This window comes from Chelonoidis abingdonii, chromosome 3, assembly GCF_003597395.2.
Source record: "Chelonoidis abingdonii isolate Lonesome George chromosome 3, CheloAbing_2.0, whole genome shotgun sequence".
NCBI classification, from domain to species: domain Eukaryota; kingdom Metazoa; phylum Chordata; order Testudines; family Testudinidae; genus Chelonoidis; species Chelonoidis abingdonii.
Window position 1 is genome coordinate 8,362,193 of NC_133771.1, and position 21,324 is coordinate 8,383,516.

At 41.5% G+C, this 21,324-nt stretch overlaps 1 protein-coding gene across 2 annotated transcripts in view; it reads right to left on the minus strand.

Moving 5' to 3' along the window:
- LOC116828912 (kinesin-like protein KIF13B) overlaps positions 1–18,838 on the minus strand; it is a 101,166-nt gene extending 82,328 nt beyond the window's left edge. For both annotated transcript variants that reach the window (XM_075063592.1, XM_075063591.1), the window contains exons 1-2: positions 18,675–18,838; positions 9,264–9,357 (exon numbers count right to left, since the gene is read on the minus strand). In XM_075063592.1, the coding sequence (XP_074919693.1) occupies positions 9,264–9,357; positions 18,675–18,729 (149 nt within the window). In that variant the 5' untranslated portion in view covers positions 18,730–18,838. The remainder of the gene's footprint in view (positions 1–9,263; positions 9,358–18,674) is intronic.
- Between the last annotated feature and the right edge of the window lie 2,486 nt (positions 18,839–21,324).

The window sequence follows — 21,324 nt, forward strand, 5'->3', positions numbered from 1 at the left end:
CTTTGAAAAATCCGGTTTCCTGATTGGTCCTCTGGTCAGGTGTTTGGTTCCCTTTGTTAACCCTTTACAGGTAAAAGAAACATTAACCCTTAGCTATCTGTTTATGACACCTCCCACTGTAGACTGCAAACTTATACTATTATAATCTGCCTTCAAAATACATTTTATTTGTGAGTCTCAGTGACAAAGACTTTTGCTTGTGACACGCTACGGAGCTGCATGAAGAAAAGCGGCATATTCAAGAACTCATTCTTAGTGGTGCTCAGCACCTGTAACTCTCACTGAAAACAGGGAAGCTGAGAGGTGGTCAAGACCTGGATCTAATTAAAAAACAGTTTTCACTTACATTATAGCCACAGCATAGAATTTACAAAACTTTTCATAGCTCTGATTTGGATGGTCACAATGAAGGGGAGATTGACTAACAAAGAGCCAAACTAGGGGGAGGAAAGAGGGATGGGAAGAACTTATTTATCCTTCAGACATTTACGTAATAGTTAAATTTTACTTTTTAACCAAGTTTATTTCATGTTTTGCTTGAGAAAATACAGCAGTTTCTTTTTATAGCCCTATTACGCACACAAGCCTGCAGGGATAGTTACAGGTTCTCTTTATTACATTTTTTCCATAGCAAGAGTTTTTGATTAGTTTCTGCATTTTCATTTTTAGTCTTGAGTTAGTATGAAACTATTTTACAGCCTGATTACATTCTCAGTCCCAAACTGGTTGTCTTTCAAATGCAGAACCAAAAGATTCTTGTTCCAGTCACACATTTAACTGTCATTTCAACTTTTTGTTCTAAAAATAAAAAGGAACATTAAAATAACTATAGTAGGTTTCATTTGACAACTGTAGGAATTTCTGAATCCTTGTTTTATGTCTCACACCAGACACAGCTCTCCAGCTCATAGGCTGTCATGTGATGACCATATTTGTCTAGTTTCATAAATTAATACTTAAGGCCCTGGAAATTATGCAGTTCTTTAGCCTCCCAAATGGCTGAACATATTTACACTTTTGCCAGGATGCTACATTAATCCACATATCACAAATCCACAGAAATTCTCATGTTACTGCCACCTTCCAGTTCCTTAGTATAGACACCTACCATTTTCTGTACAACAGCCACCTTCCTTTCTGACACAGCTCCTAAATGTCCAATTCCTGCACATGGTATGTGTTTCACATAGCAGCCACCTCCCCAGGCTGTTCAACTCCTAAACCACAGAAGAGTGGAACCTCCACTTCTGTGTGGTTTATGAGTCTTAGATGGCAACTGCATATTCTTGGAAGCCTCCTTCTGCTGTCCTCAAGATAGTATTTCAAATCCTCTGCCTGTCCCCACACTTATCCAGCTTAAGTTCCATGCAGGATGGGTAGTCAGCTGCCATGCAGAGTGCCAAAGCATCTCAGGAGTCCACACAAGCTCTTGATGAATTTTTGAAGGATTTGAGATCATACATACATACACACACGCACACAGTCAGAATTATTTCAGTAAAATTAAAGATCCCTTTTGAGTACAAAATACAGTTCAGCTCTACTGCATAAATCAGGAAATATGCTACGTAATTTAGGTCTTACATGCCTTGTAATACAATAAGTCCTACTAATAACTGACAAAGTAATTGCCAAAAGATTTTTGCCAAAAATCTGTGCAACCATTCAAATAGTTAAGTCATAATTTTAAATGACCAAGGCCTGGGTTAGAGGAACTATTTTACAGCTAAACTTTAAGCTTGCTTAGGAAGTTGATCTATAAAAGTCAGCAAGAGTTTGCATGGAAGAATTTCATAAGAAAGATCTCCAGGTGATCTTACTGAACACATCTGTTAAATACTGTTTTCAAACACTCAGGCAACAGAGCTACAGAGGCAAAACTAGTAATACAGGAAACATCAGTCTCACAAGGCTCTTTTTGCTCACTAGAATTACCGGTTAGCTGTATTTCCACATGCTCAGTACACCAATATGGATCTTGTGAGCTGTGGGCTTCCCCTCAGCTCGTTGTCAACAGGCCAACCAGTCACAGTCCAGGATTTTTTGGAACTTTTTCATAAATGCTATGTCCATTCCATCTTCCTTAGTGGATGCTTTCATATTACAAGACATAGTGTGAAGACTTGTTTAGTGTGAGACTAAACTGAATATGTAACTCATAAATTCCACTCACAATTAGAAGTGAATATGAACATTCATCCATAAGGCAAGAAATTCCTCAACAGCATACTGATGTGCACAGAGCCAATTAACTAACAAATTCTGTTTCTACACCCACAGAACATCAATTGGGAATTGATGCCGTCCGAAGCGAAAGTAAAACAGCTAGCAACAAGGAGGAAAGGGGAAAGAAAAAGGCTGTAAATTGTAACTTATTCTCTTTTCATCTTCAGACACAGAAACGTTTCCTTCCCCTGCAGGCTTGAGGTCAAATAGCAACATAAGAATTACAGGACCAGATCTGACAAGTGATCCATCTAGTCCAATATTCAGTCTCTGGCCACCTTCAGTACCAGATGCTTCAGAGTAAAGTTCAGGAAACCACATACTGAATAGTTATGGAACCTGCCCAATAAAGGAAGCTTCTGCATAACCTCAAGAAACAAGGGTCATGGCTTATGCCCTGAATCATGAGGCTAATATGCTTTCTAAAAGAAAGTCATCCTACTTAATGTAACTGTGTATGTTTCCATCATCAATATAAATGGATAATCCTTTGAAAAATCCTATTAAGCTTTAAGCTTTAATGATATATTGTAGCAATGAGATCCACAGAGTAATTATGCATTGTGTTGCCTTTCTACTACTTCACTGAATGACCTCTTGTTCTTATATGATGAGAGTACATAAGAAGTAACACTTTGCCTTTTCTACACCATTCATTATTTTACAAATCATCCCATCTCCTCTCTAAACAGCCCAAATTTTTCATCTTCGTGTATGCGTCTCAAATCATTTTAGCATCCCAACTCTGGAAATCTCCAGTTTCTGCTCAGTTTTTCAGATTGAGTGACCAGAACTGAAGACTTCATTATTTTACGCTAGGATGAACTGCTGTTTTTTTCTAAAAAATAAAATGGCACTGTATTTACACTCCTTTAAAACCAACATTAAACAATGATCAGATGTTTTCATTGAACTTCTCAGGTCCTTTTCCCTGACTACTACATTACTTTGCATTTGTCAACATAAAATTTCATCTGCCATCATGCTATCTTGTTCACGTAGATGTATTAGAGTTCCTCAGTTTTCTCTAGGCACGACTAGCCTAAATAATTTCTTCTCATTTGCAAATGTTGCCATCTCATTATTCAGGTGTTTTCCAGGTAATTTATAAAAGTAAAATTCTGGTTCCAATAGCGTCTTGAGGGCATCCCAATCTCAATATTCAATATGGCAAAAAGTTGACCATTTATTCCTACTCTCTCATCTCTTAGCTGGTTTTTAAACCCATGACAGTGATACTTCTCACCCCTTGACTACTTAATTTCTTAAGGGATTTTGCCACAGGCTTTTTTTTAAATCCAAATAATATTATATCAGCTAGTTTTCCTTAATCTGCTATTCTGTGGACAAGTTCAAATCAATTACTATGCTACAGATTGCATATTTTAGTTAGCAGTTCAGCCACATCACTCTGTAGTCCCTTTAGAACTCTTGGTTGTATGCTATTTAGTAGTCTGGACTCAAAGATCATTATTTTCCAGCACCATGTCTTTTGATACATCACTCTCTTACAGTATCTCATCTTTATTACCTGAAAAGAGCAGGTCTGGGGAAATCCCCATCTCTCTCTCTTCTGGAACAGGAACAAAGAGCTCTTAACTTCATTAAAAAAAAAAAAAAATCAGTCCCAACACAGAGAAAGAGTTGAAGAGTTCAGCGTACTGGATTATCTACTGTTTCATCTCAAACTTATTAAATCAGCCACTCATTTCAAATCTGCGGTCTATGAAAAATTCACCCTGCTCTAGAACAGCTAGGCTGTTTGCTGAGCTCCATGGAAAGTAGTTCTGCTTTCTCAATACCCTGTCAAGTTCACCTAGATAAGATTTATCTCCTAAGGGATATTACTCTGTGGTTAGCGGTAGCCATAATGATTCAGTTGCCATGTCTCCATGGCTCTCAGAGTAGAGCAGAGCTTGTTAAGAATCTCTACTGGCAAAGGTTGTAGCCCATAATCGTTTGCCATCTCCCGCTAAAGTCTCAGTAGGGGCGGACACATCTGCCTCAGAAAAACCTACGGAAGGTGAGTGGCTGAAGAATCCTATAAAGGCACTAAAAGATTCTTGTTTATAATTGGTTGGGCTGCTGCTTATCAAGTGAGCAAAGGAGAGGTAACCCATGAGTTCCAAACATGTATACTGAGGATGCAAAAAATCTCAGTTGAATAAGATGCCAGCTGATTCCATCTTCAGCTTTCTGAAAATCATCAGGGGATAGTGAAAATTGTGTAAATTCTTTACACAACCCAGTTTCCTTAGCAACATACTCTGCTGTCATTTTGAACACTAAAAACAAATCAACCATGATTTAGGTTTTTTAAATTAATTTATTTATTATTTATTATTACTAAGAGCAGTGTTAGATATTTGAAGGTTGTTAGATATTTGAGGCTCACCGTCAATGACACTTCTAACTGAACACTTTATACCTAATTAATATAGCCAAAAGATCATTTTTGTTTGTATTTTTTTGTTTATATACAAAAATTATCAAATGCATAAAGCAGTCATTTGCACAATTTACCCTGGAAGCTCCCTTGTTTGTCAGTCTGTCATACAATAATAGGGAAGGGGGGGGGGTTGAAAATGGTAATGTGACTATAAAACCATAAATAGGGACTGGAACTAAAGAACATGCATAGTATCTGAAAGTACTTTTAGCGCTTAATAAAGGCACATGGTAAAAAAAAAAAAAAAGTACAATACTCTTTGTAACGCTGGCTTCTGTTGGACAGATTTAGTAAGTGCTGTAATTTACAACCATCATTCTTTGTTCATAACCCTGGGTTTGACCACTATGCAAATTAACCAAGAGTTTATCATTTACACACAATTATAGTTATGCCCTGTAATTTAAACTCTCCTTCCCTAATTGGTCAAAAGTAGTTAATTTCTAGCCTTTTAAAAAAAATAATCTCAGTCTTTTTAAATATTATGTTTTCTAAACAAAAAAACAAAACAAACCAAAAAGGTCTAGAATCAAGAAGCCTTAGAAGCTTCAGGAAGTGCCACCTATTTATGGGTTATTCAAAAACTTAGTTCTTACAAACATCCCAGTTGTTATGCAGACATTATCTTTTCACCCTTATCAAAATGAATTCACACCCTCTCACCATGCCAACCACAAAACTAATAAACTTTTGACTAATGCTTGCAGTGCACTGTAAAATTTTATGTTGGTGAGGAAATATGAGCTCTGACCTTCTGCAACAGAGAGAACACAAACAGCTCCATAAAATAAAATTAGGCTTGGTCTACACCATGAACTTTATCTTGGTATAACTACATCGCTCAGGGGGTGCGATTTTCAGGTGACACAGTTATATTAACATAACCATAGACGTCAACTTTGTGAGTGGCCCAGGGGTCAAGCACCCACAGAAAAAAAATAAAATAAAATAAAAAATCAGAGGTGCTCAGCACCCCCGGCCCGTTGCCTGGCCCACACTCCACCCTGATGCCCCGCCCCTGCTTGACCTCTTCCCCTTGGGCCCCATCCGTGCTGTGCCTCTTCCCCCAAGGCCATGGCCATTTACTCCTCTCTGCCCCCTTCTCCTGTCATTCGTCCTTAAGGCAGGAGGCGGCGGAAAGGAACGAACAGTGGGTGGGAGGCGCTCAGGGAAGAGAGCAGAGAGGAACGAGTGGCAGAGGCACTTGGGGGGGTCTCGGGGGAGGGGGCAGAGCAGGAGCAGGAAGAGGCTAAGTGGCAGGATGGGGTTGGGGTGGGGAATCCACCAGCAAAAACAAGAGTCAGCGCCTGTGAACCTAACCCCAGTGTAGACAGTGCTATATCAATGGAAAGGCTTCTCTGGTTGACATAGCTACCGGTACTCAGGGAGGTGGAGTACCTATGCTGATGGGAGAAACTCTCCTGTTGGCAGAGGTAGCGTATTCATGAAGTGCTGCAGCTGTGCTGCTGCAGTGCTGTAAGTGTGGAGGTGGAGATGGGAGAAGTGAGACAGAAGATCAACTTCTAAGGATCTATAGCAAAGCATTTTTTATGACAGCGGCTTTAGAGAAGTTGTTCTTGATAGGAATTTGCAGACAGTGTTACGGAACAGGAGTATATATGTATATATATATATATAATATAGCTTCCTTCTTTACAAGGGAGGAAGAACACACCCAAAACCAAGGTAAGATTGGAGCCAGTACTGTAGCATACCAGCTTGGAGGTTATTCTGTAGATTTTGAAGTTGATCTACTTTACATGAGCAGATTACTGACACTAGCAAAGCCATAATAAGTGTTACTCAATACAGTAACTGACTAGATTTCTCTGTCCCATGTAAGACCACTCCTGGGTTAAAGAAGGCTAGCAGGGGTAATAAGTGTCTTCAAGGTGTAACCTGTTCAGAAACACACAGTCAGACACACTTCATCTAAGGCTTTCAAATCATTTCAGTAGCATTCATTAATTTTCACCATCTCTCATCAAGTAGGTAAATACAAGATCCATCCTCCAGATGGGGAAAACCAGAAGCAGAGATGTTAAAGTCCAAGTTTTCAAGATATCCATTAAGAGTTGGAATAGAACTCAGGAGTTTCAAATTTTCTTTTAAACAACACTCCTAACTATGAAGTTTTGCTTTACAAATCTCGAGTATCATTAAAAGATTAGTCACTGAACATCCAGTCATACATAAGTAAAGCCATAGAGCAACCAGAACAGTTGACTTGATGGACTGTTTAATGCTTAAAATAAAATAAAAAATAAAACAGAACAGGGAGTCAAACCTTCCAAACTCTATAGCTGATTATTTTGCAATGCAGGTGAAAGGCAAGTGGAGAGAAAGCCTCCTTTAAAAACAGAATACAAGGATCCCAAGAGTTACTAATAACTGAATTATAAATTGCCTCGTTTACGTACAACCTCACTTCAGGATCCCTTATCCCAAACTAGGACACCTTATCAACTGAATTTTCGTTACTGCCCGAAATCTTCTACCTAAAACTTGAACAAAGTAGTGAGGAATTTCCACAAACTCATGGGCTTGGCCTCAAGGAATTTGTGTGGGGAGGATGTAGAGACAGTGCAGATGTTTTGGCATAAATCTGCTAGACACAGATATGTTCCCTCAACCATCGTGCCACAGACAAATTTCTCTGACTCTCTGCTACCCTTTTCAGTTATGCAGGACTGTATTTGTCCCTAAAGTAATATTTCACAGACTGTGGAAACTAGGAAATGGAAAATGCTTACCTGTTGACTTGGCCACAGTACCAGATTTTCTGACATTTGTGGATGGAGGGATGTGTAATGCAGAACTTTAATCAGACTGGCCAATGTCACAGGTAAAGGACAGGGATGAGGAAGCCACGTAATCCATAAAAAAACAACAATGAATATGAGCAACTGCATTCCACATCCCCAACCTCCATCTGGCTTTACTCCAATTATATGGTTCTCAGTTTTGTAATTAGGCCTTCAGTCTCTATACTCAGAAGTGGGAGGAATACTAGTTTTCCTTTCACAGGGGATACACACCTTGTAATCCCAATATAACAGTCTAGCAAATTTGAACTTTGCCCATTGTTTAGTGAGCTGACTCAGTCCAGGGAAGCGAAAGCACTTCCACCTCATGACTGAATTCCCCACCCACAACAGGTATTTTAACGACATGTTCCTTGCCCACTACCAGTGACATGAACAGTTTAGACAACTTTCAAGACAGAATTAGTTGGTCTTGTGGCTAGAGCCCAGGACTGGAGTCATGAGTTAAATAATATAGGTTCTATACTTAGCTCTGCCAGACTTCCTATTTGACTTCGGGCAAGTCACAAAAGCCCTGAACCAGCTTCCACTGACTTCAGTAGAAGCCTTTTCATTGACATCAGTGGACGTTTGCATAGGGTCTCCTTAATCTCCTCTTGCCTCACTTTTCCACATGCTACTTAGGGCTTCAGAAGTTTACATGACATCATCTAGCCCAAAGACCAAGTCTACTGGACAGGATGAATTAGCACCACTACACTCCCAAAACCACTGTAATTTTTTAAGAAAAAAGTAGTTATGCATTGTATTTAACACTGTCAACCAACTTTAAGTAAGTTTTTTAAATGTAAAGAACTACAATTCTCACCTGTTATTCTTTCCTTACCTTCCTAGCATCAATATACTTCCTAACTCCTGGTTTTGCTCTTTTTTTAAATAATGGATAATGTCATCTCTTTTGCTGTATTGTTTTCAGTACATTTTCACTGGTCTCTCTCTACACTTCACCCTTCTTTCTTTCAGCCCACTTTGTTTTCTGTTTCTCCTTTCTTCTCCTGAGAGCAAACAAGAAATAAGCTAGTCACTCCCCTCTCTCCTTCAAACATCACCAGGACCTTTGGCATTTAGGGGTTAATAAATTTGCAGTCTCTTGGACATTTTCTACACAAAAGTTAGTCCCTGCCTTCAACTGTCATCTCCATGCTAAGGATTCCTAATGCATCTAATACTCTCAATATCTAGGCACCTACTATAGCTATAGATCTCTCCAATATGCCTACACGCCCTTTCCCTCACTGACCAGACAAGCACAGTTGGATGAAAAAATATGAGTAAATTTCCTTCTTCCAAAAATGAGGGAGACTTTGCCCTGCTCTGAAATCAGCTGTCACATCTAAAACAACCCAGACAGGAGTACAGAAATGAATAAACGAAAAGGTAACTAACGGCATTATGGGTTGAAATACTAGTTAGGGAAGGGTGGTGAGCAAGTATTCACTCTAGAATCACCTGTAGATCTCAAAAAGAACAGGAGTACTTGTGGCACCTTAGAGACTAATAAATTTGTTAGTTTCTAAGGTACCACAAGTACTCCTGTCCTTTTTGCAGATACAGACTAACACGGCTGCTACTTTGAAATCTGTAGATCTCAAGAGTACCTTACTGAGGCAGATACACATTATTGGCCGCATTTTAAAGATGGGGTAACTATATCAGAGAATTTAGAAAATGTGCCCAAAGTCACATGTCAGAACCAAATTCTCCCAGTTGCTAGTTCCATACCTAATGTACTAGACAAGTGCTTCTTAGTTTAAAAGTCTTACCTGGCATCTCCCTTTGCAAGTTTGGTGTTTACAGGGTGAAGAATGACCTTGTTTGTGTCCACATCCACCACACATTTTGTATGCAGATCAAACTCTATAAAGAAATAAAAAAGCATCAAATGCTACTCTTAATGTACCAGATTTTATGCACTATTGCTTCCTCTAGCCACCAAGCTCCCCACTAACCACACAAAAAAAAGAGAACTAGTGTTAAACTTCAGTGCCAGAGATTTTCTATTGTGATTGATTTAGTCTGATTTAAAAGCATTTATTCTTTTCAAAATGAAAGTAGTGTTTAAATTTTGTTGAAGGCAATATGAGATTTCTTCTAGGGAAGAAACCATTAGCATAGTACCATCTTGGCAGCTCTCCTTGCTGCTGTCACAGTTCCGCATATCTAGTCGGGGGCAGGCTGGCCCTAACATGAGGCAAGTTTCCAGTTATGTACTCATCCACTGGTGTGGCACAGAGATCTCGTGCCAGTTGCCAGCACTGAGACACCAGCAGATTCCAGACCAACTACTAGAGACAAGAGGAGTGACATCCCTGGAAGTAATAGACTAGCTGGTGCGGGTAATAAAACGGTTAGGAGAGTATGGGAATACTCTCCACCTCAAGTACTAAACCAAGTTTTTGGTAGAAGTGAAGCAAGACTGAAGTGCTTACTAACCAACAGGTGAAGTTGTCGATAGGGTGACATAGGAGCAATATTATGACAATATATAAGAAAACCCACTTTTACAAGGCCCAAAATGAGTAAATAGTATTTAATTTAATAATTGGAGATAGACCTCTCTCTTAGAACTGGAAGGGACCTTGAAAGGTCATTGAGTCCAGTCCCCTGCCTTTGCTAGCAGGATCGAATACTGATTTTTGCCCCAGATCCCTAAGCGGGCCCCTCAAGGATTGAACTCACAACCCTGGGTTTAGCAGGCCAATGCTCAAACCACTGAGCTATCCTTCCCGTGAGGCCAATATTTTCTATATTCAAGACAGATACTAATCATATTGCTTAAATTACTTCTGAAAAATGCTCAGATACTATGATGATGAAAGCTGAACCTGAACAGAATATCCTCACTTTTACATGCTAAAAAACCTTATTTGAGTCACCAAGATGTGTTCATGCCTAAACTGACTAACCATGTTTATTGTTATCCTCATCCCCACCTCCACTCTTAGCATAACATCTCAAATTTAGACTGTAAACTCTTTGAGGCAAGGACCATGTGTTTCACTTTATTCTGTGAAATACCTAGCACTTCTGGGCACTACAAAAGTAACACAGTAGAAGCAGGTTTCTTTCATTTTCCATGTAGCCATCTATAAACAGATTTGTTTTTTACTTTATCAAAAAAAGGTTAAAAAACAACCCTATGCATGTGTGTGTGAGAATGACCTATGTCTTTGTCATCCTATGAATAAGCGCAAAATAGAAAGCCAAGGTGCAAGGGTGCAAGAACCAGATTTTATTTGTTTGAAGAGCGCTAGTTGCAATTAATCTAATGTGACCCAAACATATAATTGTTCCTGTCGAATGCATTATATAAAGACCAGTAAAGAGCAGACAAATAGTTTTGTTCTGAAAAATTTTCAACCAGGCAAATTTCTGAAGCTCTTCTAATATTAGTTTTGACTTCTTCCTCCACATACTGACAATCAGCTTGCCTATCATTATTATACAGTACTGTCAGTTTAACTGAGTTTATATTTATGCTCTCCAGCCATGACATGCCAAATTTTCTTGGTCTTGTTGGCTAGTAATTGCATTTCAAGATTTTTAATAAGCAGCTTATTCCTCACAATTACAAAAAATATTTACATTTCTAGTGTAAAGCACAAAGTGGAACAAGAGATGACTTATGTTCAACCCAGCCTTGGACAGTAGGTCTATCAATGTTGTGTTCGGAGCCAAGAGTCCTTCTCTAGCCCCTGAGATTAAAGGGCAACGAAGTGCTTCCTGTTTGGGGCTCCCCACCCGCTCGGGGTCTCAGTGAAATTTAGAGAGATCTGTTTGGGAAGTACATTCAGCAAGTTTGTAAGGAAGATGGGATAGCTCCTCAAAACCACGAGTCCTCAGGAAAAAGGAAAGAAAAAAAACCTGCCAGCAGGTTTGGCACATATTACACACACTGCCTTTTGACAGTTACAAAGATATCGTAAAACCACCCTCTCTGCTAGAAATCCTGCAGACAGATTGGTATGTGTTAGACAGGCAAACAGGACCTCGAGAAACAATTATACATTATTTGATATGTTGGAAGGAGAAATTAAGGCCATTAAGGCTACCTATCCAACCTACCTTGCATGTATGATAGCCTACACCTTAACCCTAAAAAAGTGTGGCTGGAATTCAGCCTTCAAGTAGATCACGTTCATATTACATTAATTCTGTTTTGTTTACAATATGTAAATAGCCTATACGCTATGACGGATGTGAAGGCTCAGACACCAGAATGCAAAGAGCAAGAACTAATTTTTTTAAGTCTCATGATTTTTAAATCAATCTTACGATTATTTTTTAAAGACTGACTCTTGATTGACTGCTTGGGACTGGCAATACTGATTAATGCTATCAGATCTACTGGGACTAGATACAGCATTAATGGATGAAGCACAATCAACAACCACTTGTTTCACTAAAGGCAGAAGAATACTATCAGGATACAGTAATTGGCTGACTGCTTTTGGAGAATCTGAGATTTAACAGTTTCATCATCTTGGAAAATATTTACTATAGAGTAACACAAGCCTATTTCAGAGCTGCAGAGCATGGGAACTGGGACACCTACTCCGAAAACAAAAGAAATCAAATATATCTTTGCCACATATCCAAATTTACCTTTTGGACTTGCATCAGGTGTTTAACAAAGTCATGTGAATAACTGTTAGATAACGTGCACTCACCACTCATACGTGCTAGTATGTTAACTTCATTTGAATGAATGAATTCCTACTGTGCAACTGAGGCATGAAGGAAAATGGTGGGCATTTCCTCTCTCCCAACCTTTTTCTTTATTCCTCCAAGGCGTGCATGAGGGGAGACTCATCTTCTTAAAATCATTAGAAGAAGAGTCCAGGTCCTGAAGCCCTGAGGAGCTGCATTGGAGTGGGGCTTCACCTAAGTGCATCAACCCCCTGGCAACCCTTGTGAGTCTGATAAGAGATCCCATACACAGGCCTTATGCTTTTAGCCTGTGACTAGCCGAAGAGCTTCTGGGGTTATATAAACTCTACTTCTTTATTTAGGGTGAAAATTAAGGAACTGCATGTCCAATTTCACCTCAGTTTTTTTAGATAAATATAACTTTAGGCCCACACCTAACTTACCAGTTCTAAGGCAGATACAACTTTCAGGAGACTTTATAGATTGGATCTGGGACTCAAGAAATCAGGCATATGTTGAAATTTCTGATACTGATGTGGGGTATTTTTAAATAGCTACCTCTGAGGTGGCTATAGTTCAATGGTAGACAAAGTGATCCTAATGTACAGTTTGCAAGAAGTGCTTTGTGATAATTCTAAAGGAAAAGTGCAATACTAAAGTAAAACTTGTATGTCTGCAATTTATCAAAATGTTGGTCAAGATTGAGGAGTTATGTTGCCTTTTAAAACAACCATTTCAGGTTTTATGAAATCTGTTGGCTATAATGACTAAAAGGTATATTTTATGTGGCTTACACTGAATAACTGAAGTATGAAAACTATGAAACATGAAAATGGTATTAACTGTATAAATAACTAAAGCTTTTATTTAAAAATGCAACATTGCCAGGTCAAATTTGACCCGAAATATATAAGTTCAAAATAAGCTTTCACAAAGTTTGAGAATAACAGATGTTTTACCTGATTTCTTTTTTTAAATGCCAGTGGAATTTCTTTTTTCCAATTTAAAACAGATTAACATTACTCTGCAGAGTTTACAACTGTATGTTGTGGTATTATGCTACTGCATGAGAACCTAAATGTGAAGTTAGATTTTTGTTTACTAAAGTTTGTCCAAGCTGAGAAAAATGCATAAATCTAAATAGCATTAAATGTGAAGAGTTTTGAAAGCATGTGTTTTTTAAATTTTGAAGTTTTATAACACAAAAAAAGTTTTAAAAATTTTAAAGAAGCACCATCATCTTAAAAATTAGTTTGCTTTTTTTTTAAATATGAAAGTAGTTTCAGATACCACATATGCTCTCTGCCATCTTTTGTTTTAGAAAAATCTGAAAAGTTATTATTTCTTCCCTTTGCTACGTGAAAGGCCCACGCAAAGGGAAAACCAACTGAATATATACAAAGTACTGTCAACTACACAAAGAAAGAAGAAAAAAACCTGCGCAAAGTTATAGCAAAAGTAGGCATTCCTTGTACAACAGTTATTTAAAACAGACAGCAGTGTGATGTAAGGTGATATGTCCCTTCAACCTAACATCCCTTTATTTCTAGACAGTCCTCTTTCAAGTTTCCTCTGCTATATAATTGTGAAAGTATAATTTGTAAAATTCTCAGTTTGCAGTAATTATACATTGTTTAATAAGTACGAGTGCATCAGGAAGAGCACAATACTGTATTGTGATCACATCAGCTAGATAAGTTAGAAATCAAAGACATGCTCGTGCACATATAGTACACATGCACATCATGAGAATTAATGACAAGTTGTTGAAACCCCATCGGAAGTGCTCTTTTTGTCTTCTGCTGTTCAATCTGATATACAAGAAAAAAAAGCCTGCCAAATGTTCCTCATAAAGGCATTCCATGTGGCTGTGCATTCTTTTTTACAGATATTTCTGCTGTTCCATATACTGTTCTTTGCACAAATATTTTAAGTAAATTAATTAGTCTGGAAAGTTTCTGATCCAGCAAGTACTCTGGTGGAAGTATATAGTGTGCAAGACTGCATAACTTCTCTGCTCCATTGAAGTAATGGCTGCTTTAATGTTACACTCAAATCTTAGTGCAATGGTGTTTACTCTCCCATAAACAAGCTAACCAGAAACCAGTTTTAGCAGAGTTTACACTTTGACTATATCTGATCATTTGTTGACTTCAAAATGATCAAGTAAACATAAAGCCAAAACATCAAGGTAATCTCATACAAAACTAGGCTTAAGAGTACATTCACTTAGTTTATCAAATTATTTTCCTTTGCAGTATACACATTTGACTCAACTGTGATTGCTCAGAATTAAGGCTACGATTACGTCAAGGAGGTCACAGAAGTTACAGAATCTGTGACTTCCAGAGACGGCTGTAACATTTTCTGCCCGGGGCTGGAACTGTCAGCAAGCAGCACCGCAGCTCTCAGCTGCTGCTGTCAACAGGCCCCCAGCAGCTCCTAGCTGCCAGGCAGCAGAGGGACCCCAGAGCTCCCATGCGGACGTCAGGTTCTCCCCCTTCCCCGAAGCGGCCCAGCTGTGGTGGGTGGATGGGCCCCAGAGCCCATTTGGGAGCTGGAACCTCCACATTTTGTCAGGGATATTTTTAGTAAAAATCAAGGGCAAGTCACGAGATTCCCTGAATTTTTGTTTATTGACTGAAACCTGTCCACAATTTTTACTAAAAATATCTGTGACAAATTCTGAGCCATACTCATAATTATTGTCCCTCTTTGAGAGTAAATACTAAGCACACCCAAGGTGTTACAAGCATTTCTCAGTTATGCAATTATATTTTAAGCAAGCTGAAACAAACTAGAACCACATGCTTTATCTATGTGTCATTGCATAGTTTTCCACAGTGATACTCAGATTTATTATTGTTTACACTATGAAAGTTTAATATTAATATACTCTAACCATTCACTTTTAAAAGGATAATGGAGAGTAAAATGCATTATTCTTCACATACTGTCATCAAGATGTGACATTTACCACTTCATTTGTGAAACTAGTTATGCTATAACAATAAGATTAATCATGCATAATAAACTTAAATTCTCAGATACATCTTTTATATTTCTGTAGCACCTTCCATCCAGAACATTTCACAAACAATATATTCATAACATAGTGGAAATGCAACCACCTCCACAGTGCAGGGCAACAAAAAGTTGGTGCACAGGATATTGCATAACAGTAGAAAATATACAGCAAGGACACCAAGGGCTAGTCTACACTGCCACAGCAGTGCTTTAATGTGGCTTGCGTGGTTGTGGCAGAGCGCTCCCAGAGCTCTCCCAGCGCTCTAAAAATACCCCACCTCCATGAGGGGCGTGGCTTCCAGTGCTGGTGCACTGTCTACACTGGCGCTTTACAGTGATGAAACTTGCCAGGCTCAGGGGGATGTTTTTTCACATCCCTGAGTGAGAAAGTTGCAGCACTGTAAATTGCCAGTGTAGACAAGCTCTAAGGAAAATTCCTTCTCTTGAAAAGGCGGCCTTAATATCCAAGCTGATGCAAGAATCCTTGTTCTGACATTCAACAAGCTGGGTGGTACTCAATTTATCTACCTTAGAAAGAGGAAGGTCTGAGTTAACATGACAGAGATTTAAACATATGGTTCCAAAGAATCTAGGTACTTCAAACTTGAAGCAGAGATCACTAAACCATCTTCTCCAGCTAAGGTGGCTGTTAAGATGAACAAGGGTATGCTATAGTTAAGATCCCTCTACACAAATATATAGGTATGGTACATCACTAGATAACTGAAAGGACTTATATATGAATCAAACATTAGTGCATCTATCGATGCTATTTGGAATGAAAAATAATCTTGAAGACAAAAGTGTAAAAATAAATTTTAAGAGCTCAAATTGTCTGCCATTAGATTTCCCTTATCTGTTTTTATGAGTGCAGTTGACATTTAATTGGATCACATCACATACTTTTATAAAGTGAATTAAAGCGCTCACCCTAGCTACCATAAAAGTAAATGTCACTTCACTTGAAGTTACTGATTGGCATCATGATGAAATTGAGAGCTTGTGAATATTCTTTAGTGAAAAACTACATTGGAACCAAGACACCCCAACATAGTTCTAGCCAATTGAAGAAAACAGCTGTGAATAATAGTAGTAAAAATAATAATAATAATTAGATACTTTGGTAGCACCCCAAAAAGGTTGAGGGCTTCATTATGTTAGTTGCTAAATACACAACAATGAAGATAAGGTTCTTGCCCAGAAGACCATCAGGTCCTCACTCATGTGAGCAGTTCCACAGAACTCAATAAGATTACAGACAGAACTGTTTATAGTATTGGGATGCAATCTGAGACAAGATGCAACAAACGAGCAACATAAGTGGACCTATGAATGTTTACTCAAACATCCACTTCAGTGCAAGAAGTTAGTGTGGTAAACCTGTTTTGCAAGGAGGCAGATGTAGTTATTTATATGGGGCCCAATCCGACTCCCATTAGCTATAATGGGAGCTCGATGAGTCCAACAGTACCATAGATAAAATGGTAACCTTTTCAGCATAGAGATCCTTGTACTACTTTTGCAAAGAACCTATTACTACGTATTTATACAATGCCTAGAAGTGTAACAGATAGATTTATATGCCACTTTATAGCTCTACAGCAGAAAGCTCCCTGCCCTGAGGAATTTACAGTCCAAAGACAATCACAGTATGCAGACACTGAGAATATTTCAAAGGTTAAGTGTCTACAATCAGTCAGGAACAGGTTTATAATACTTTGAAGTCTCCTTTTGGGGGTCACGAGCAATGACCCTGAACAGAATTCAGCTATGTCTCATTTCACACCCAAGGACCTCCCAAGATTCATACTAATGTTACTAAAAATTAAATGCAAATTACAACACAGGTTTTTAAAAATCACTCTCTTGTCTTACCAGAGGATGATCCCTAAGACAGTCAGACTTTAAGATTGCATAACACATACCTCAATTGCAACATTATGAGGTGCAACCCTCATTCACCTCAGTAGTACACAAACTTGGCATTACCTCATTGTTCATTACAGTAAGTTTCAGATGCATCAGAAGTGTTGTATTCAGATACTAATTGTGTGTGCATGTATATTTTTTCCTTAATTTATTTCCTGGTTTTTTTAAAATGCTATATTTCCTTTTGTAAATTTGTTTCTCAAACAGCTGCAGCAACTGAATTTTTCTCATAAAAAAAAAAGTAAAAGAAAAGAAAAGAGAAATACCTAGTCTGTAATTGGAATTTGCCTATGGGGTGTAGTATTTTTAAAAATTCACCCATCAATTCACCCTTCCTCTTCCAGCTGCTTTTATCCTTATGCCCCATAGTCTGGGACACTTTGGGTCACTCTCATATGTGGGGGGAAGAATCATTTCATGGGAGGGAGAAGGGAAAGCTGAGGGAGGGAGAAGGGGGGGACAGAGAAGGAAGAAATCTGAGTGGGGAGGAAGTGAAGAGACAAGGAAGGAGCCCCATTGTAAAATGGGTGCAAGAGGTGGGGGATTCTACGGAGACAGGAAGAGAAGAGAGGAAGGAGGAAGATTATGAAGGGGGGAGACCTTAGCAGGAATGTGAATCATAAAGGACAGAAATGTGGGGTAGTTACAGGGGGGGACGTGAATTAGTCGGGGGGGAGGGTAACTCCTCCCCTGTGGAGGCTGCTTAACCCCACTCAACCTCCACAACAACAGGGTCTGTTCCTCCCTCACCCTGGTGCTACCTGCTGCCAGGCTCCCTGGGGGAGAAAGGCAGGAAATCCCTGCCCCCTACACAGTGTTTGGCTCAGTGCAGGGCTTTCCTCAGCGAAGGGTGACCCTCTCTCTTGGCGGGGTCGCTCCCCCATCTCCCGCTCTCCCCAGCCCTGCAGGGAGCTGGGTGGGGTAGGTGGGGGTGTCGCTCTGCCATCAGCGATCGGTATGTGTGGGGGAGGCGGAGGGAGTGGGTCGGTGTCTCCCTCCCCGGGGTGTGTTTCTCTCTCTCCCCCCAGGGGGTGTCGATCAGTCACTATCTCTCCCCTGCCCCAGCGAGGGGTGTGTAGGGCGCATTGGCCAGTCTCGGTCTCTCTCCCCCCCCAGAAAGAGGGGGGGTCGGTCGATGTCTCCCCCCCTCAGATGGTGGAGGCTGTTGGTGCGGGGGGGCGTTGGTCGGTGTCTCCCCCCAGCGAGGGGCAGGGAGCAGTGTCGGTCGGTCGGTGTCCCTCCCCACTCGGGGCGCGGGGGTGGTCGGTCAGTGTCTCCGCACTCGGGGCGGGGGGTCTGTCGGTGTCTCTCCCCAGCGAGGGGCAGGGAGCAGTGTCGGTCGGTCAGTGTCTCCGCACTCGGGGGGCGGGGGGGGTCTGTCGGTGTCTCCCCCCAGCGAGGGGCAGGGAGCAGTGTCGGTCGGTCAGTGTCTCTCCCCACTCGGGGCGGGGGGGCGTTGGTCGGTGTCTCCCCCCAGCGAGGGGCAGGGAGCAGTGTCGGTCGGTCAGTGTCTCTCCCCACTTCTCTCCCTTTCCCCCCTCGGCTGGGCCGGGCCGGGCCGAACTCACCTCTCCTGTTCATGGGACGCACCCGCACCGCCACCTTCACTTTGGAGTCACCCATCCCGCTGCCGCCGCTCCTCCGACTCTCCCTCCTCCTCGGCTTCCGTCTTCCAAGGAGGCACGGGACACCCTGCCGGCAGGGGGAAGCGGAGGGAGGAGCCTCGGGACTCCATGCGGGAGGGAACGGAACTACAGCCCCCAGCGAGCAACGCGCCACACTCGGGCCGCGAGGGTCAGCGGGACGTGATGCGTGCTGGGAAGCGTAGTCCCGCGGGTCCCAGTGACTCAACGTAGAGCGTTGCATGCTGGGACATGTAGTTCCTTTAGCATGCAGGGACCATAGTAGGTGGTGCCCCCTGCCTCCATCTAGCCAGCGGGTTCTGGGCAGATTTGTGGGGTAACATGTGAGAGGTTTGGGGTCATGGGTGCCCAACTCTGAGCTAATGTGGTGCAACGGGCAGAGCAGGGCCTCATTTCTAGGAAAGAGGGTCCCTTGGTGGGAACTGGGGGGCTGAGGCATCAGCACTCCTGGGTTCCATTCCTAGCTTGGCACGGTGTAGGGCATGGGCCTCAGTGGTGAGTGTCGGGGAAGAGATGTCAGGGCAGCTGTGCTCCTAGCTCTGGCACTGACCTTAGGCAAGCCTTTCCACCCCTCTGTATCCCAGTTCCCTGTCTATACCAGGGAGAATAAAAGTCACCCTTCTTCAAAGTACATGGATAATACTAGTACTTCCTTCCGGGGGGAGAGTACAGTCTCCTGGTTGGAGCAGGACATCAGAACAATACCACTTTCTGCATTAATCCAAAATTTCTTCAATTTAGCTTCTCCTCAAGTAGTTTTTCAGACACAAACAAACAAGCAAGCAATAACCCCTCTGAATTAATCAGGCTATTTTGCCTACAGGCTAAGATGAAGGCGGGTGGGGAAGAGTGATGAACTTATTTGTATTTTTGAAAACTTATGAAAAGCTCAGACAAGAACAGAGTCATATTAGCACATACCTAAATAGACAGTGTTCTGTTCCCAGCTCTGGAAGACACATTCGGTCTAGTGCAGGGGTAGGCAACCTATGGCACGCATGCCAAAGGCGGCCGCAAACTGATTTTCAGCGGTACTCACACTACCCAGGTCCTGGCCACCAGTCCGAGGGGCTCTGCATTTTAGTTTAATTTTAAATGAAGCTTCTTAAACATTTTAAGAACCTTATTTACTTTACATATAACAAGAGTTTAGTTATATATTATAGATTTATAGAAAGAAACCTTCTAAAAACATTAGAATGTATTACTGGCACGCAAAACCTTAAATCAGAGTGAATAAACGACATGGCACACCACTTCTGAAAGTTTGCTGACCCCTGCTCTAGTGGTTATTGATACAAGAGACTGGGAGAAGATCAGAACTGCTGCTGAGTGGTGTTTCTGGCTCTGGAAGGACCAGGTGGTGTGGTGGTGACTGCACACCTGATTTCAGAGTGTCGCACCACCTCTCTGTGTTTTGCTATATAATAATACATACTGCCCACCTCAAGCTAGAGATCCACGGCTGTAGTATGTAGCCACCTCATCATCCATCTTCAAATCGCTCCTCAGTACTCTCCTTTGCTGTGATGCCTACAAAACATGACAACAGTTAGGCTGCAAAGAATCCTGTGGCACCTTATAGACTAACAGACGTTTTGGAGCATGAGCTTTCGTGGGTGAATACCCACTTTGTCAGATGCATGTAGTGGAAATTTCCAGGGGCAGGTATATATGTGCAAGCAAGCTAGAGATACACGAGTGAGTTCATCAGGGGGATGAGGCCCTGTTCTAGCACTTGAGGTGTGAAAACCAAGAGAGGAGAAACTGGTTTGTAGCTGGCAACCATTCACAGTCTTTGTTTAAATCCTGAGCTGATGGTGTCAAATTTGCAGATGAACTGAAGCCACAGTTTCTCTTAGTTGTCTAAGTCTGTCCTGAAGTCTTGCTCTGAAGTTTTTTTGCTGCAGGATGGCCACCCTAAGGTCTGCTATAGTGTGGCAGGGAGGTAGGTGTTCTCCCTACGGGTTTTTGTATATTGGCCATTCCTAATATCTGATTTGTGTCCATTTATCCTTTTCTCTACAGAAAAGGATAAATGGACACAAATCAGATATTAGGAATGGCAGCAAACACACAGTCAAGGGCTCAGCCCTCTGAGCGTCGGGGCGAGGCAGAGATGCCACCCTTGAGTGAGGTGGCAGGGGGGGCGCAGGCCCACCCGCTCCACTGTGTCCCACTCTGGGGCCCAAGCAGCGACAGAAGACTCGCTGCTGCGTCAGTGGGGATCCTGACCGCAAAACACTGACATTGGTTCTGGCCCTGCTGTGGCCAGGCCAGAGTTGGCTGCCCCAGGGCTACTTCCAGACTCCCCCTTGTAAGGTGCCTGGGTTTGGCTGGCATCCTCAGCAGTTTCCAGCACCATCGGTTCCTCCAGGTAGCTGGCGAGGGGTAGGTGCGGCTGGCCCGGCCAGTCCTCGGGTCAGCTGCAGCCTGCCAGTGTTCACCAACCCGGAGCTAGGCCACAGGCATCTGGCCTCTCCCGCGGCTGGCTTTCAACTGAGCTTTGCAGCGGGGCTTTTCTACTTCCTGTCCTACGCCATGACCTCTTGGGGGCAGGCGCAGGACCACTAGC